The sequence below is a fragment of the Elaeis guineensis genome, chromosome 15 (genome assembly GCF_000442705.2).
Source record: "Elaeis guineensis isolate ETL-2024a chromosome 15, EG11, whole genome shotgun sequence".
Taxonomy (NCBI): domain Eukaryota; kingdom Viridiplantae; phylum Streptophyta; class Magnoliopsida; order Arecales; family Arecaceae; genus Elaeis; species Elaeis guineensis.
Window position 1 is genome coordinate 71,174,817 of NC_026007.2, and position 19,583 is coordinate 71,194,399.

Genomic DNA, 19,583 nt, shown 5'->3' on the forward strand with positions numbered 1-19,583 from the left:
AATAATTTTTTTACCAACTAAATATAATACAAATTATTTTTTTTATAATCATTTAGATAAATAATTTTAAAAAATTATTAAATTATTCTATAATCCGATAAATCCTAACCAAACAGATCCTAGTGTAATTTGTATAAGGAGTCGTTTACTTCGGACTAAGCAAAGACATTTGAAGGACTTCCGCGGGTTGTTTGAATTGCATTATAACGAAAGGGGGGCATCGTTGTGCATCCAACCATGAATTGCATTTGTATTTGATGATGGAGAGTATTGATCAACTATGTTGGTTTTTTTTCTTTTGTCCTTCGCATCACGGAGGGTTTCCCATCTAAAACACATCACGTGGGTCCACGGATCTCACCGCACACATCCAACCGTCTGAGCCCGCGCCATCACCGCTCCAAAGCGCTGTGCAATTTCCCAACCACGCTTGCATCCGTTCGATGACAGGTGGCGGCAGTTCTAGATATTCGAGACGCAAGTGGGACCCAGGCGTCTCGGATCCATCACACGAAGTGATATGCAAACAACGTCAGCCATCTGATGCTACAGAAGAACTCCACTGGGAACCACGGCCTTTGAGAGTCCGATCAGACGGTCTCGATCGACTCTCCATATAATTCGTATCGTATCCGTTTTCTCGCACGCCGTGCACGTGACCAAAAACCGCCACGCGCGCTGGGCCCCGCATCTGCCCCACCCGGCTGAGGCGTAAGCCCCGGAGGGTGAAATCGTCCGTCCGCTCTATCCCTTATGGCAATCAACGCTCAGCATTCTTGCTTCAGAGGATCAGAAAAAATCCATGATTGGATGAACGGTCCGGGAAGTTTCGTCCAAATTACAATTATATCATACAGTTAAAAAGACGGAAAGACCCTTTTTTGCATTTTCGCTATTTATTTGAAAGGCGGGGGTGCTGGTTTACAAAAAAACCGGAAGTTCGAACGAGCGTTTCGCCTTCGGTTACCGCGTGCCCGCACCATCGCAAGCCTTGGAGAAGCTCCGCCGTTGGCAGAGAGAAACGCCGCTCGAGACCTCAGCGTGCTTTGGCCACCGTTCACCGTTAAACCTAAGCGGAGGATCTCAGCGTCGGCATAAAGGGCCGGCGACCGTGAATGCCACTCTCTCGGCACTCACATCATTTTCTCTTTTAAGGGCGGGGAAGATTAAAACGAGAGAAAACCGTCCTCCTTCCTCTCTTTTTCCTTTGTTTGTAGAGGCCCCTTTTTTCTCCTACTTTTCGAGTATTTGCTGTCGATTCGTCACTTCTTGAGCTATTTTCGGGGTTTTTAATCGTTCTTTTGTTGAATGGATCGAAAATGAGCTATCGGGAATGCCCGGGGGTGTGGGTTGATAGGCGTTCTGAAAAACAATTTTCTTGATTTCTCTGCCTTGGATTCGCCTGTTCTTGCGCGGTTTATAGGGTTCCGGGGCGATCTTTTTGTTGAAAGAATAGACGTTTCAAGGGTCCGGTGGTGTAGGTAATAGACGTTTCAAGGGCTGGTTTTTGCTCCGCTCTCCTCGGATCCGCCATTTCTTGAGAGATTTCTAGGTTTCCAGGTGATCTTTTGTTGAAAAAATTGGAAATGAGCTACCGGAAAGGCGCGGCGGTGTGGGTGGAAGACAAGCAATGCGCCTGGGCGGAGGCGGAGGTGGTTGATGTCCGAGATAAATCCGTGGTGGTGACAACCTCTCAAGGAAAGAAGGTTGTATTTGTTTGTGTTTTTTATATTTATGCTGACTTATCTGGTGTTTTAAGGATCTTTGAGTATTCCTGTTTGATTGTTTGAAGATCACGACCTCTCCCGAGAAATTGCTGCCCAGGGATCCGGAGGCAGATCTTGGAGGAGTGGATGATATGACGAAATTGACGTATCTCAACGAGCCGGGAGTTCTTTATAACCTCTCAAGGAGATACGCTCTCAATGAGATATATGTAAGCGATTCTTGGATTCATTTTCATGTCTTTTGTTTTGAACTTTGAATCAAGCTTAGTCTGTGTTGGGTTTTTGAAATTGTTGATGGCAATTTAATAATGTTACAGGGAAATTATACTTATTGCACATCCTGCTTCATACACCCATTTCCTAAAATGCCCAACTGCATACCACTTCACTAAGACACGGGCCTTAGCCATGTTCTCCTTGCATGCGATTATAATATCTGTTTGAGAATTGCATTAATAATAGTAGCTAATATGTGTAAAGGTAAATTATCTTTATGGAAGATGTTGGTTATATGATTACGCCCCAACTCATTCTATAAGAGAGCACTTATGCCAGCACAAGTGGATGGTCAAATTTTCTCTCCCTGCAAAACAAGCCATTTCATTTAACTTGTTTGATGAACCCTCGTGATTCACAATCAAAACAACTGAGTTTTTTGAGGAACTCCATGTGCAACCAACTCCATATAGTCTTCTGGCTCAAAGGTGAGCCGTGCATAGTTAGGGATTCAAATAAATAAGCTGCTAATGATTTTTTCAAACTTGGCTAGATATGAGCTCATCGGCGTCTGTTTTGTTAGGAAAAGAGCCAATTTTAAGCTTTATGTCAAGGTTCGTTATATAAGCAAACTGAGATTGATTGGTCCTTCACTGACAAATATAAACCACATCTCAGGCTTGTCTTGAAAATAGTTTTAAGTGGCTTATGAAATGAGTTTGAGAATTCATAGCTTAGAAGCTACAACTCAAATGAGACATTTGAAGATTCATCTTATGCACAAAAGGGATCTCTAAAAGCATGAGGAAACTGAACATATAAGCATATACTAGACATTTATCTCTGTGCTTCTATGTTCGTGCATGCATGCATGTTTGTGCATGTCTCGATTCCTTTATGATGGAGCAATAATGCCATGCCCACATTACTCCATCCCCCTTTCTCTCTTCTCTAATGTTCATTTGTACTCTTCTCTAATGTTCATTTGTACATAGTTTTTGATATTTACACTTTCTATAGACATACACGGGAAGCATCTTGATTGCAGTCAATCCATTCACGAGGCTTCCTCATCTTTATGATGGGCACATGATGGACCAGTATAAGGGTGTTCGATTTGGGGAGTTAAGTCCGCATGTTTTTGCTGTAGCTGATGCTTCATACAGGTGGATTGTCGTATAATGCTCCATATGTGCCCATATTATTGTGCATGGTGGTTTGGCTGACTTCTTATTTCTTGTTTCAGGGCCATGATGAATGACACCTGCAGCCAGTCTATCCTGGTCAGTGGAGAAAGTGGGGCTGGAAAAACTGAAACGACGAAGCTTATTATGCAATACTTAACATATGTTGGTGGTCGGGCTGTTGGAGATGACCGAACAGTCGAGCAACAAGTCTTGGAAGTGAGTGCTGCACTATCATCATGGACAAGTTTATCGAGAATTGTTGTTATTTTTTTTGAATTCTGGTAGTCTGTTGTTTTCTCAAATAGACACATTGTTTTTGACCCATTTTTTGGAAGTTAATCTTGCTTTCTTATGTTTTGATGCAGTCAAATCCACTTTTAGAGGCTTTTGGTAATGCAAAAACAGTTAGAAATAATAATTCCAGGTTTGTGTTCATTTTAGAATTTTATCATGCCAAGCAGTTTATTTACTCAACACTTATTTATTAGCATTTTATTTTTCTCATAAAAAAAGGCAGTTGGCTTTGCTTTGCTGACAGCTGTTTTTCTATCATGGTGTTTGTAGGTGAGGAGTGTGTGCATTTTAAATTTCTCATGAAAATCCCACCACTATTCCTGCATCATTTATATTAGTGACTTTAGCATTCATGGCATATTGATCGACTTAAGTCCATTATGTGGTTTTGGACACATTAAAACTGGCTCATATTGATGCGCAAACCTTTATATTATTGTCTTACTTTCTAGTGGCAGTTTGGGTATGTGCTCTGAATTAGGTGGTTTTGGATGCATTACAACTGCTTCATATTGAGCGCAAACCTTTATATAATCTGGTCTCTATGGGAGAAAGGCCCTAGTCTGTTGATCATAATAATGGGTGTATGGAGAGGTGCCATCATGTGGCTATATTGCTCTTTTTGCTCTTCATTAGTTATCATTAGTTTTTTTTTTTTTTTAACTAGCTTCTATATTTCTCTTCTATAAAAATTTTTTGTTTGTCTCATCCTTGTGTTTTTTCCTTTTATCTAATTTGTATTTTTAATTCGATATGGTTTTCACATAATCTGATTGTTGAAGAGGTTTTATTTCAATTTTCTTCCATCAAATCTTTCAAAACTTTAATGTCTTTGACAATTTTCTTTGATCTATTTTCTTGCATATGTAATTGTTGGTCAGGATATTATACCCTACACCAGGAATGCAGTTGAAGTTTTCTTCCTATTTAGCATCAGCTCTAATTCTCTTCAGCATTTGTTGTTTTCAGCTGTTTGGAAAGTTTCTTTTGTAGTGTCTTCTAAATTCTTTTTTCTTTTATTCTAGTCTCTTGTGCATTACAATATGTTTGCATGTAATGTCCTATACTGTATATGCAGTTATAATTTTCTTCATAGTTATTATTAATGTTGATATGTTCGCTATTCTTTCTTTTTCCAGTCGTTTTGGGAAGTTCGTCGAAATCCAGTTTGATCAAAGTGGTAGAATTTCTGGTGCTGCAATTAGAACCTACCTTTTGGAAAGATCTCGTGTTGTGCAGATTACAGATCCTGAAAGGAATTACCACTGTTTCTATCAGCTATGTGCTTTTGGAAAGGTAAATACTATTGTGTTGTGCTGTAGAATTTTTTTGCAGTGAATAAAACCTGCCCAATAATCATCTTAGAGGAACATAAGGAGTCTTTTGCATGTTTTGAATTTGGTTTGATTGTGGATCAGTTTAAGATATCTTCTACCTCCCTTCCTCCCTTGTTCCACACCACATCTCTCTCTCTCTGAACTAGTAATATTGACTTTTTAGAGTGGTTGGTGGCCCAAGATAAGAAAAGAAAAAATTATCTAAATCTACACCATCCATGTCATCATATTTTAATTCAATCTTTTAATTTATAAATATATGCTAAACATACTCAATCATAAGCTAGATTGTTAATGGTTGTAACTTGTAAGTATCCTGAAAAACTAGTATTTTCTTACCTAAGACATGTACACTTCTTACTTCAAAATTGGCATGCTAAAACAAAAAACAAATTTGCCACCATCAATTTGTAGTATATTGCCTCGCTGCAACTACTTCATCTCGAGATTCAAAATGTTTAGTAGGGTGTGTAAATATGCCATACTACATGAATTTGCTTCTAGTGCAATGACTTCATTTCGAGATCTGGATGTTGGGTAAGTTAAAGATGGTTTTTATTGGCTATCTTCCTAGAAGATGATGATGAATATTTATTGTAGTGGTTTCTTGATAAGATCGTACCATGGTTTCAAATCTTGGCAGGATGGGAAGCATTTTGGGCATCTTAACCTGTGCTTATGAGAAAAGGTGAACTGTGGTGGGGGCATGACCTCGAAAACCACCTATGCATGGCATCTCGCTCATCACACCTTTGTTTCATGTGGGACATCCACTGATCTACCCTCTATCCCATGGATGACAAGGGTTGGGAGCAAGGATCGCCGACTTGGAATCAGATCCTGTGTCGGCTGACCGATGGTATGAGTCGGTATGCCCCTATAATGGGTTCGAATTGACACGAACATGGAGGATGAACCAGGGAGGAAAAAAAAAGAAAGAGAGAGGGGGGAGGGATGGGAAGCCGATGGAAGCCACCGAAGGGCCGTCGAGGCCTGCTGGACTCCATGATCCTCCATGAGAGAAAATGAGAAGAGAGAGAGATAAAGAGAGAGGGGAAGGGAGGGGAAGGCGATGGAGAGATCATCGGACAGGCCAAAAATAATTTCGTGGCCGCCGCAGGTTCGAAACAGGAGCTTCACCCATGTTTCATCAGATTTTTTAAAAAAACTCTTTGTCGGCTTTACTGTATATTAGGTTTGTTAAAAAACCCAATGAAACAAGGGTGAAGCCTCTATTTCAAATCTACGGCGGTTGTGGGGTTGTTTTGAGTTGTCCAACAGCCACATCGGCCCTCCAGTGGCCTCCTCGCCCCCTTCCCCTCCCTCCTCTCCCCTTTCTTCCTCTCTCTCTCTTTTCTCACATCTCGTAGAGGACCGTGGAGATCCGAAGGCTCGATGGGCTGCCGTCGGCCTTTCTTTTTCCTTTCCTCCCCTCTTTTCTCTCTCTCTTACTCTCTTTCCTTTTGCCTTGTGCTATTTTCGCTGGGGTCCCAAATTGAACGCTCGAACTGCATTGGTTAGCTGCCACCATCGGTACAGTTCGGTAGGCTCCGAATCCTCCGGTTCTGGGTGGTTTGGCAAACCATGGTTGGGAGACTCTAGATCCATGAAGGAAGGGCCTTGGGAGGTTGGGACTTTGTTCTCTTGATCCATGTAGAAGGCCTTCGCGGGACTCTTGAAGTCTCAATTCACTTGGATTTTTTTTTCTTAATAATGCAGCTAGAAACCAAGAGAAAGAAAGAGAGGAAGAAAGAAAGGAATAAAGAAGAAGGTAACAAAGGTGGAAAGGAAAGAAAGAATAGGAAGAAAAAAAAGAAAGGATAGAAGGAACAGGAGAAGGAAAGAAGGAAGGAAAGAAGATGAAAAGAATCAAAAGGAAGGAAAAAGAAAAAAAAAGGAAGGAAAGAAGGAAGAAAGGAAAGAAAGAACGAAAAAGAAAGAAAGTGAGAAGGGGAGAGAGATGGAGGGTACCTACCAAGAAACTCGATTGGACAGCTATAGGACAATGTGGGACACAGGGTGTCCCATCTTGTAGAGAAACAAGGATGCCCCCATCTTATGGGATTTAAAACCTTGCACCATACAATCTTCATATACCTCTTTCAGGTTGTGCTATAATTTTTATAGAAGCTTGACACTCTCTTTGACCAACTTCTATTCATCCCGCTCTTAAAAGTTTTATTCTTTTAGGGTCTTCATTGTATCATATTAGCTCCTCTATGTTGTAGTATAAACTTCATCCCTCTGTGGCATTCTGTGATCTGACTTTTGTTCATCCTGCTTATATATGTTTTCTTTCTTCAGGGTCTCCAAATTATCAGAAAATCATGTATTGATAGTTCTCCAATAGGCGTGGTTGATCCTCTTAAATTATTAAATCATAACAATCCTGCTTTCTTAAGGTTTTCAAAGTTGATCATTTTTCTCTTATGTTGCCTTAAAAGCAAGCAAAGCTTGTATCCTCTGCTATTTTTGCTGATTTAGTTGATTGGCCAAACCACCACATTGTCGTTTAAATCATTAGCACATCATATTGTCCTATTCATTGTTGTTGATCATAATTATTCACATATCAAGTTGCTTTAGTGTCAAAATTCGAATTGATTTAATGTAATTTAATCTTATTTCTGAACTTATCAAGCATTAAATTGATATGTGATTTAAAGTAAGAATTAAGCTGAATATTAATGGTCCTATCAAAATGAAGAGAGGAATCTTCAATTCTTACTAAGGTCAAAGCTATGACCTATTACAGGGAATGTACTTCCTATTTCTCTTACAGAAAGAAGGAGAAAGAGAAAAAAAAAACTTTCTACTGTCAAATAATGTTACAAACTTGCAATGATCAGAATCATCCTTTTGTAAAGTCCCTATTTCAAAATTGAATTGGAAGTCAGTTTCATTGTCTCGGTATTAGACCTTATACCAGTGCCATCCCATTACAGTGTCAATATGTGGTTCGGCATAGTACGAGATACCGTATTGGTACCATATCAGTATGGTATGGCACACCCTGTACTGGATCGTATGAGGTGGTACAGAAGTCCATGCACATAAAGTGATATTTGATGCCCATCAAGTGATATTGGTTCATCAATAAATGAAAACAAATGAACAGGTGAGTAAAATATTTCTTCTGTTACTGTCGCTAGACATGAATGCACTTAGATACAAAATTGACTAAATTTGTGAATTCAAATTCAGGGAGCCTCGGATATTTTAAAATGATTATTTGCACTCCAGAAATGGAAGTATGCAATGAATTTTGTTAATGGAATGGAAGCTGATTCCTTAAAGTTAGAATCTTAGCCTACTGCTTTTGTCTCTTAATGGCACAGAATAGAGGTGTAAAAGCTCATAGGAACTTCTCATTTTCATCTGGGATCATATTACTAACATTTTGTAAATCTTGGCGCTATTTTAACGTGTTTGACTTGTAACAAGGACAAATGAGAAAGGAAACCTGAAAATACTCATACAAAAAAAAGCTGTGGTTGCTTGTGCAAGCTATTTGGGAGAAATTAAAATTATATTTGGTTGCTTGAGTTTGTATGCAAATGTTGATTTTTTCCCTCTTGGATTATGTTTACATGTTTTGATATTCAAATTCATGATTCTATCCTTCTCCTAGAATTATAATTTTTGAATGTTGAGAACTGAAATACTATTAGGAGATGTTTGGTAGTTAAAAGAGATGGTTTAAAAATTTAAAAAAAAATTAAGGAGAGAAAAAAAACCTAGACATGGGAGTTGCATAACCAAAAACTTGGTATTACAGAACAGGAACTAGTAGATTAATTAAGAAATTATAAAAATATCATGGTATTATCGTGGGTCCAAATACACTGTTAGTTTGGTTTTGTTGGTATGATATAATATTTTTTTCTAATCATCAATCAAGAATCTTTGTGTATTATTGTTTTTACATGAGTAATTTTGTTCAAGATGGTTGTGTTGTTTGTTTGATGTGGAAGAGCACTTCTGCTTCAATTTAGCATGACCAGTTACATCTTTCCATTGTTAGTGGTCATATTACGGCTAGTACATTGTCAATAGGTGATTTTAAGCTTACAAATTTCACATTCCAGGATGCAGAAAGGTACAAGCTTGCCCACCCAAGCAACTTCCATTACTTGAACCAGAGCAAAACATATGAGTTAGATGGAGTAAGCAGTGCACAAGAATATTTGCAGACACGAAGGGCAATGGATATTGTTGGTATAAGTCTTATTGATCAGGTTTAAATCTTTTTTTGCATCATAACTTCTCCAGAATTAGAGGTTATTCTTTACTGTCCTCTTGAAAAATGTCTCATAATGTCACTTACCTTTTTTCTATTTATCAGGAAGCTATATTTCGCACCTTGGCTGCTATCCTTCATCTTGGAAATGTTGAATTTTCTCCTGGAAAAGAACATGATTCATCCATCATAAAGGATGCGAAGTCTAATTTTCACCTTCAGATGGCTGCTGAACTGTTTATGTTAGTGACTTGCTCTTCCATATTCAAGTGTTTACCATTTTCATAGACTTGAAAAGTTTAATGTCCAAGACAGGCAATCTCAAAGTTATCTTTTGCTATTGTGCTAGTTAAGCCATTCCATGCTGTGCAGTATTGATTGATGATTGTACTCCACTCTTAAAACATGCTCTCTCTTTTTTTTTTTTCCGGCCAGAATGTTGAATTGTAGTAAAAATTGGGACAAATAGCCTTTTTATAGCAACTTGTGAACATCGTATAATTTCAAATATGTTGCAAGCCAAGTAGTATCTTGGATTGATTAGTTCAATAATACTAAGTTACTAACAACCCTCACCCATTGAGGAGCTTTGTGTTTGATTGGCACTATTAGCTGGTGCAGCTATTTGTGTTATAAGAACCTAGTCATTGTCTTGAATGTCTTTTCATATTTTTTCTGTAGATGACTCTTTGTTTACTTTACGTGTAAACTAAATATATCCAGCAAGTCTTATTCCGACAATTTTGAGGATGGTTTTAGGATTCATATGTTACTATTCATTATATGATCAGCTGTATACCTACATCTTATGTTTATTGCCAACTTGTTTAAGTGTTTACTTGTTGCTATATTAGTTCTCCCTGTCTTCATTTTGTTCCTCTACTATAAACTCTAAGAATAGTCCTTGGTGACTCAAATCTTTGTTATGCATATGTGAGAACCTATGTAGGCATGTGTTTAGTCCCATACCAGTTGTGTATTAGGAAGATCCTGGGTAGTTAAGTAGGGCCAAGGATCCTAATTAGTAAGCTTCTTGCTAGTGCTCTTTGTTGAGGTCTTGGGCTATTACATTTAGTATCATAGCCGACCCATCCCATGGCCAATGTGGTAACAACATGGGTCCTTTTGGGGCTGAACACGGGGCAATCATGGCATTTGTAACTAAACCCTTCCCTTGGTGAGGATATCAAGACTTAAATTAGAAGAGCGTGTGAGGACTTATATGGCCGTGTGTTTACTGTGTTTACTTACATTAGCCGTGCATTAGGGAGGTCCTAGATACTTGAATAGGAAAGAAAGTTATGGCTAGTCTTTTTGGATATGGTCTTGAGTTATTATAAATGATATTAGAGCCAACCTAGCTTATAACCCATATGGCTAGGGGTTACTATAGCACGAGCCCTTTTAGGGCTGACCATGAGCTAGTCATGATGTTTGTGATCGGACCCTTCCTTGGTGAGGATGCTAGGGTTTAAATGGGGGGAATGTGTGAAAATCCATCCAGGTGCTCATTTAATTTCACATCCAATATATGTTAGGGATGTCTTCGGTACTTAAGTAGGGACAAAGGATTCTAATTATAACTTCTGGTTAGCCCATTAGGGCAAGGTCTTGGGTTGTTATAGCATACCCATAATATTGCAGTATGGACTGGGAATGAACTGATAAGTGATAACTAATATGCACTTTGTGTTATTGGGATAGTTAGAGGTGGTCTTAGGCTTACACTATATAATGTAGCGGGTGAGAATGGTTGTGTTAGATTGGGTTTTAGCATGTCAATCTTGTCTATGAAAGCTGCATTGCCCGAAGTTAAACTTTACATATCAACAAACAAAATACTAGATCCAAATTTGTTGATAGATTAATTATAGGTTGATCTAGACTCAACTTGAGGGAGGAGATATAGGAGACCAAAAATAGAGGAAGAGATAAGAGAAAGGGTGGTGAAAGGTGATAGGAGCAATGTGCCTAAGAAGGTGGCAAGGTTTGTGAAGATTATAAGTAGGGTCAGTAGATAAGTATTAAGATAGGATGGTGAGGAGGATGATGGATGGAGGGGAGGAGGGAGAGAAGGAGAGGGAAGAAGGGAAGGAAGAAGCAGAATGTAGTAGTGAAAGATGCTAACAACTAACAAGATGCTTGGAAATAGATAGGAGACATAGATCAATGGGTCGTGGGTTGTTGTAAAGGTCATGGGGATAGGCCTAACAACTAGGATGAGTTATAGATGAGGGTGAGGACTAAGGAGGGTGGGTGGAATGAGGAAATAGAGGGAGCATAGGGAAAAGGAGAGGGGATAAGGAGAGAGAACAACAAAGAGAGGGGAGAGGAAGCAAAGGAGAGGATCAAAAAGGAGGAAAGGAAGGGAGAGGAGGGGTTGGAATTATTTTTTTGAGTATTATCAAGATTGTGCTGGTAGTAGGTGGATTGTGCTTGGTTAGTAGGTTCAGGCTAAATTTGTTAGTCAAAGTTGAAGTCATAACCAAAGTTTGACTTACTTTGTCTTTAGTTCTTATAAAATTGTCATTTAATCATGGCTTAATTAGGATAGCTTGTTTGAGTTTAGTGCAAATATAACCTTAGCAAATTCAATTTACTGCAACCAGTAGAATTTATTTTGAGACATCACGTACTATAAGGGAATTTCCTAGATTATAGCTTTTTGGAAGTTAGTTGTAATAAAAGAATTCTTTTTCTTGCGCTATACATACATTTATGCTTGTAAATTTCATACTGAACTGACCGGACTATCAGGTTCATAAAATTCTTACAAAGTTTAGCCCCATTTGATTTTGGCTAGATGTTTCAAACAAAACTTGATTCAACCTAATGACTTCAGTCACATAATGTTTGGAAGCTGTGTACTTGCCTAGTTTGAAGTGCAAATCTGGTGGATGCCTCAAGAGATTTATACCCTTTAGACATAAATGGAAAGTTAATGTTTCCGATAAGCCCAAATCTTTGGTTGGATCAAAATATTGGGTAAAAAAAAAAAAGGAGATCCATGGGAATGAGGATGTTTAGGTGGATGCATAAAAAGTAGGAAGGATATGGGTAGTAAATTTGAGGAATCCCGACGAAGGAAAAAGAGAGGGAGAGCTGCAGAACAGAGTTTGTCCATGGGCGATTTGTGCCAGAGACATTTCTATCAGGACTATTTCTTTTGTTAACAAAGAGATGTAGAAGAGGATCGGTTTTGATGGAAGAAGTAGAAAGGGGGCTTTAATGTTCCAGGATTTGGCCTCCCACAAGGTATGGCACAACAAATCTTGTTGACCTGATAATGGCAGTGCAATTGTGAAAATAATTTGTTTTTGCTGATTATATCTAGATTTCACCACAATTTATTTTTGACATTTTATTGAAATTTTGCACACCTTGTAAGGGTTATTCCGGAATGCTTCATGAGCTAATATCTTGTTGAAAATTGTTGCTAGTTGCAGACCACCATATTAACCAACCATATTGGGACTTGGGAGGTTGTTAAAGCTCCTGATGATGGTATTTACAGATTCCTATTGGTTATCTTTTTTTCTTTTCTTGAGAATGCATTTTTTTACCTCATACAACAATTAGATGCACCTAAGAAACTCCTTGAGGCTTATGCAGAGTCCATGTGATGCAGCAGGAGAGGCTTTTGTAAGCCATGTGCCTTACACTTATCGACCTTCTATACACTTTTTTCAGTTGTTCCCTAACTAGTTGAAAATGAGGGACAGAAAGTTTAACTATTTTTGCAAACATATTGTGGTTTATGGACCTACATGCCAGACTGGAATATTGTACTTTTGTAAGCTGTACAGGAGCATCAGAACTAATGTCAATCTTTTTCTTTGATATATTTATAATTCCTGTGCACTTGAACTGCTCTGGTTTACAAACTCATCAATGTTTATATTGCATTGAGCTACAAAAATAACAATTATATCCTCCATCTTGTTTCCTTTTCCCGCAAGACTTTTTATTTTTATAAATGTTTATCGCCTAAGGAGGTGAGTCCATGAAACCTATTCTTATGCCTTGGGGCGTATTTCTGACCTTATTGGGTCTTTAATGGTTTGCCTTATTTCTTTTCCATATTAATGCTACTTTGATTTTAGCAAGTCAAACCTTCTTCTTCTTGAATAACAAGGATCTTGCATCTCCTGTTCATGTGACTATATAATCTCTTTAATCCAGTGAATTTTTATGTATTTTGTTCTAACAGTTTTTCAGAATTTACCTTCACCATTCTCGTATTGATTTGTTTGGTGCATCAGGTGTGATCAGAGCCTTCTGCTCGCAACCTTGTCTTCACGTTCCATACAAACTCGTGAAGGAAGTATTGTTAAAGCACTTGACTGTGCTGCTGCTGCAGCTAGTCGTGATGCTTTAGCTAAGACTGTATATGCTCGTTTATTTGACTGGCATGCCCCCTTCATATTCCTTTTTCCCTTTCATACTGTTTGGTTTCTTACAGCTGCTTATCTGTCAACTGCTTTTTGCAGGCTCGTTGAACATATTAATAAGTCTGTTGGACAAGATGTTGATTCTAGGATACAGATTGGAGTTTTGGACATCTACGGCTTTGAATGCTTTAAAAAGAACAGGTCATGAATGATCAAAACCTAGTTTAAACAGTAAACTATTAGTGGTGTCTTGATGTTGTACACAATAATAGCATTGCATCATTTTCTTTTGATGATTAGAGATGTGAACCTATATATGCTATACAATTTTTGTCTTGCAAAATGTCATTACTTATCACATACTGCTTTTCGTCTATGTTGTCATTACACTTATCTTTCTAGCATGAGTTGATAGTATGGTGTCGTGACATTTAAAATTAACATGTCTATTTACATTAAGTCCTAATCTTAATTTAAAAAAATATGATAATTATCTGGAAAATTCTGCTGATTTCATGCAATGGGCACCAAGTTCTAGTGTCAAGGAAAATCAATAACTCTCCAACAATTAGCAAAATAGGAGGAAAAGGCCAGAAGAGATTTAGATTAATCGAATAACTCCGGCAATAAGCCAAACTCCATTGATTCTATGCTTTCGTGTGGCCTTTACAAGTCTGGCAACATTCGTATTGGACTTCAAAACCAATTTTGAGTGATAGGTCTGGCTGGACTCTTGGAGGCTTTGAAACCAACTTTGACCACTCCACTTCCCTCCCGATCCCCTGCCCTCTCCAACTTCCCCACCCCACAGGAAATATGAAAAAAAGGAACCTGAGAACCTAATTTACAATCAAAGTTCATCTTCCATATAGTAGTAAGATTGTTATTTTATTCTTAAGTTTGCAATTTACTGGAGCAGCAATGTTGTGGCACCCATGTATAATAAAAAGGTGATGTACAACATTGCTCTTATATAGAGATTAGAGGAACCAATCTTATGATTCATTTTATTAAGTAATGGTTGGCAATTGAACATAGATAAGAAATATTACAACAAACTCAGATAACCAATTTGGATTAATGCTTGAGAGGTCAAAACAGAGGCTATCTTTATACTTAGACAATTGAAATAAAATATAAAGAAGCGTAAAAAGTCTGCATTTGCTCTTTAATAAGGTTCGCCATCTTGATACCAGACCCCATATTGGTATAGTGATACCATCCTATTACTATATTGGTACGTCTAGTATGGGGGCTGTTTCGGTGTACCAGCACTTGGGATGCCCCTATACCATGTAACGGTATGGTATGCACCAGTACTGACCTGTGCAGCAAATCATGATCTTTATTAACTTTGAGAAAACTTGTGATCGGGTGCCAAAATGGTAATTTGCTGGGCTTGAAGAAGGATATTCCTAAATAGTTCATTGAAATAATTGAAAATATGTATGCTAGAGCTTTGACAAGTTCAAAGTTTTGTTATGGTACAAGAAATGTATTTCTATCCATGATGGATCTATGCTAAGTCCATATATTTATTAATTATGGATGACCTTACGCCTCATATTTAGATAGATGTGCATTGGTGTATGCCATCTGCAAAAGATATAGTGTTGGTTGATGAGGAAAGAAGGATACAAAATTCTAAATTAATTTCTAGGAAGAAAGCTTTCCAGGACAAAGTCTTAGAAATTAGAGATGAAGATGAAGTTCCAAATTAAGATCAGTGTGCAATTCTGCAAGAGTTACCATAAAATGATAACTTTTGTTATTTTTGATGTATTATACAGAATAATAAAGACATAAATGAAGATATATATAGTAGGATTAGAATTGGTTGGCTGAACTATGGTGCTTTTTGGGTATTACGTTACCAACATATACCTTATTGACGTAAAGAAAAATTTTATAGAAGAACAAAGAGGCTTGCAAGGTTGTATGGCTGTGAATGTTGGGCAATAAAGAAGATTTAGAGAAACAAGGTAAATTTAGTACAAATGAGAATGTTAAGATGGATGTCTAGTCAAACTAAAATGGATAGCTTGAGAAATTAGTATATTAGAGAATTGTTAAAGTTGCATAAGTTAAGGACAAAGTGATGGAGAATTGATTTATATAGTTTAGGCATGTGCAACAAAGATTTTAGGGGGTTCTTGCAAGGGGAGGTGCTTTAATTTTTGTTAAAGGAAGTAGGTGGAGGGAAAGACCTTGGATGACATGGATGATCTATATGTTGAAACAATTTTACAAGAGTAACTTACATATCTTATAGCATTAAAGGTGATCTATATGTGTTAAATTTTTTTGGCTTGGCTCATGGTGCAGTATGCCCATATCTGTCATAAGTCATAACAGTTGCAAGGTAGGTGGTTAATTAGGTTTCCTATTTATGTTTAAGGGCTCTTTAAGCTTTGCTGGCTATTTGGATATTTGCCGGTTTCTATTTCTCTAATGTTTAGCTAGAAATTTAGTTCAAGTATCTTCCAAACATGTAGATATGCTCCATGCATGTTGTTGTTGAATCTTCTTGATTATATTGGAGCTATATTGTTATGTTTTACATTGATATCATCTCTTATTGCTTGGTGGTAGCCTCTCTTACTCTGTTCCCTCCCTCCCTCTCTATTGGTGCAAATTGTCTCATGATCTCATTGCATATGTGGCTTTTCAATGAACTGAAAACATATTCCTTTGCCTAGTTTTGAGCAGTTCTGCATTAACTTTGCTAATGAGAAGCTTCAACAACATTTCAATGAGGTGTGCTATGATCAGTTTATTTTATCTTTTGATGACTCTGCTGTCCTATCCTTAGTTTAAAAGTTCCTTGATATTATAAGCTACTTTATTTTGCTTTTTGTTCTTATTATAAGATACTTTATTTTGCTTTTTGTTCTTTTTTCAGCATGTCTTTAAGATGGAGCAGGAAGAATACAAAAATGAGAAAATTAATTGGAGCTACATTGAATTTGTAGATAATCAAGATGTTTTGGATTTGATTGAAAAGGTTTTGCTTTCTCCTCACTTTAAAGCATATTTCCAATTAGTTCTCATTCTGATTGAATATTCTTGACATATATTTTATTAAATTTTCATTGATCATGGCTTACATGTTCTGTTTTTTAAGGATAACTGCATAGACCTGTCTGTCCTCTCTTCAGTCTCCAGTAATTTCCACTTTTTCTCTATAAGATATATCCTATTATTATTTTATATAAATTTGTTTTTTTCCTATTCTTTTGCTATAACATTTCCATCTGCAAAACAATAGAGCAAAGATACTGGTGAACCAAATGAAGCTGTTTGGGTTACTACATGACTCAGTACAATGGCTCTAAGGTTGCTTTAAGCCTGCTGGTATAAATAACTTCACCAAAGTTAAAGACTGTACTGAAGATTCATCTAGACATGCATGATATTGAAACATAGACACTGGTTGAGGCAATTTCAGCTAAGTCATTAGATACATGAGGATATCTTATCTTAGTTCACATATAAGGTATAACAAGCTGATTTCTATCTGTTGAATTTGATCTATGATATTTGCCAGTAAAGGTGAGGAATCCAAATTCCTCAGGGTGACAACTTAGTAACCACATCTCAATATTCAGATGAAAAGCTCTGAAAGCTTCATGTTAATCTTTAGAAATAGAATTTTGCAATGTCATAAAAACTCTCTTTCAATTCATGAATAAAAAAAATGATGCCCAAACAATGTCCAAACATTTATCAATTGATGGAATCTCAGGCAACCATCAAATAATCCTCCCTGATGAATCAGTTGCTATCATCAAATGTATCAATTACTAGTTTTAGTTACTGAGAAGTATTTATTTTTGTACCTTAGATTCCTTTAAGAAGAGTAAATTGGGTGGTAATATATTATCCTAAAGGACCTAAACACTAGGTTTGCTGTGTATCATTTTTGCTTTTTTAATTAAGTTGCATAGATATGTTGCTTGATGGACATAATTTTAAGTGCTTTCAATTGAGATCTGAACACAGAACATGTACAACAATGAGCGAATTGGAGGCAAACTTTGGAAGTTTAAACTTAGAAGTAGCTTCAAGTCTAATAATACATGTCAAGGATTTATCCTCAACAACAGCGACTTGTCTATTCGGTTCATGATTTGCTAACATTTACAGATGCCTATACTTTGTTCAGTGCACAAGTGATGCCAACTGACAGGATGGTATTGCCAGCTGCCATGGAACCTTGACCTGCTGGATTTCTAAGGCATATATACAGAATACTTCTAGAAAATCTTGGCCATTAGATTCAAAATGGTTCTGGCAATCCCTACAGTTATTATGTACCTTTTATTCTGAATATAATGGCAAGAAGTCGCATATCTCATGTAATCTCTATTTATTATTTTCATTTATTTAAAAAGAAAACTGGAAACATGTTGCTATTAGAAAATTAACCTCAGAGACTTTTTACATATGTAGTCCACTCTCATATCATTCATTTACTCATTGTATTCTCAAAAGTCTTAGGGGAACATTTGACTCATGCCGGTTCATCATCTTTCTGCAGAAGCCGATTGGAATAATTGCCCTCCTGGATGAAGCTTGGTAAAAATTAAATTTTCACCTGTATCAATTTTTTATTTTATGAGAGTTATAAATTGACTTTGCTCTAGCTCTGATTTTCAGTATGTTTCCAAAATCAACACATGCAACATTTACAAGCAAGTTGTTTCAAAGCTTCCGAGCACATCTGAGATTGGAAAAGCCAAAGTTTTCTGAAACAGAATTTACTTTGTCTCATTATGCTGGAAAGGCATGTTCAATGAATCAATTATGCTAGTAAGCAATAAAAGTATATATTAAGGTTTAGTCTGATAAACTGTGAGTTGTCATTCCATCACAATTTTTTAATTGTAGGTGATATATCAAACAGATTCTTTTTTGGATAAAAATCGAGACTATGTTGTTATAGAACATCGCAATTTGTTATCTTCTTCAAAATGCTCTTTCATTTCTGGGCTTTTCGCTTCATTGCCAGAGGAACCATCAAGATCTTCTTACAAGTTCTCTTCAGTTTCTTCTAGATTTAAGGTATTCTTGTGCAGATCTTCAGGTGATTTTTTTTTTCTATTATAATTTATAAGATTGGATTATGTCATGTTAAGTTTCTGAATTCTGTGACGGGGACTTATCGTAAATTGCGATGAAGCAACAGGTTACCTTTAAGTTGTTAGTTCGTGAAACTTTGACATTGGGTCTCATTCCTTCACTCTTAAAATTAATTATAAAATTGCATGATGACCATGTAATTGGAAGTACTGCTTGAGTAAACAGATGCTTCCAGCAGAAAGCACCTTTTTTAAACAATATTGTCATGCATGATATTTTGTTATACCATTTAACTCACTAGTAAGTATGTCCTTAGTGAAGTCATTTTGTTTGTCTGCTATATAGATTTTCAAAATTTTGATTGAAACAGAGAGAGATGGAAACTTAACAAACAAGACATTTGAAACTCTTTGTTTTTTAATTTCCTTTTTGCCTACAAGCAACTAAATTATGTTGCTCTTTTATATTTACAATTTCATTGTCCAAGAGTTTCTAAAATCAATATATTATGACATTACATATTGGAAAGAGGGTTAGTTAATATTATGTTTTTACAAGAAATGAATGAACTTAACTGTGTAAAGGCCTGCTTATGAGTTTTGTTTCACTACCCTTAATCTCAACTCAGATAGTACCTGCAAGGTGATAGATTGTGCTTGGATAATGATATTGCTATAGCAAACATATCTTATTCTCTTGTGCTACATCCCATTGTTTGCATGCAGTTTATATCTGTCCTCATTTGTGAAAATATTGCCCTTTGTAAATCACTGATTTTCTAGTTTTCATACCCAATTATTTTACACATTAGATTTTCTATACTTGAGTTTTTCTGGTCTCTTTGGAAGTTTCTTGAGTTAATAGTGAATTTTCCAACAGACTGTTTTTGGAATTTATTACGGTGTAAACCAAAAAGTCATATATTTGGATTTTGCACAAATGTCAATAATGATTGCTGATTTTTATGGTTATTTTACCATTTTTAGATATACTCTCAGAATTACATTTTTTCCTTAAAATAATTTAACTATTCTTCAATCTGTTTGAGCTTTTTGTTAAATTTATGCCAATCATCTACCTAGTTATTTCTTTTCTTCTTTTCATTTTAA

The 19,583-nt window shown here is 36.7% G+C and overlaps 2 protein-coding genes and 1 long non-coding RNA gene across 3 annotated transcripts in view; 2 read left to right on the top strand and 1 right to left on the bottom strand.

The window, feature by feature from the left end:
* Positions 1-19,583, bottom strand: part of LOC105058836 (protein OPAQUE1-like) — a 130,382-nt gene that overhangs the window by 49,956 nt on the left and 60,843 nt on the right. The gene's annotated exons all lie outside the window — the stretch shown is intronic.
* On the top strand, positions 945-13,600 carry LOC140854093 (protein OPAQUE1-like). Its single transcript, XM_073249517.1, has 9 exons — positions 945-1,706; positions 1,793-1,936; positions 2,964-3,109; positions 3,190-3,346; positions 3,496-3,554; positions 4,564-4,720; positions 8,850-8,999; positions 9,107-9,243; positions 13,264-13,600. Exons 1-9 carry the CDS (start codon positions 1,587-1,589, stop codon positions 13,598-13,600), a joined length of 1,407 nt encoding a protein of 468 aa, XP_073105618.1. The 5' UTR covers positions 945-1,586.
* Positions 16,292-18,180, top strand: LOC140854018 (uncharacterized). Its single transcript, XR_012137127.1, has 3 exons — positions 16,292-16,396; positions 17,933-17,970; positions 18,052-18,180. It is a non-coding gene; the product is annotated as an uncharacterized lncRNA (long non-coding RNA).

What these genes read in the sequence shown, in the direction of transcription:
- LOC140854093 (XM_073249517.1), top strand. Translation starts at nt 1,587, where the DNA reads ATGAGCTACCGGAAAGGCGCGGCGGTGTGGGTGGAAGACAAGCAATGC. An exon ending in CAACCTCTCAAGGAAAGAAG is followed by an intron (nt 1,707 to 1,792) that starts GTTGTATTTGTT and finishes GATTGTTTGAAG; the next exon opens with ATCACGACCTCTCCCGAGAA. An exon ending in GTAGCTGATGCTTCATACAG is followed by an intron (nt 3,110 to 3,189) that starts GTGGATTGTCGT and finishes TTCTTGTTTCAG; the next exon opens with GGCCATGATGAATGACACCT.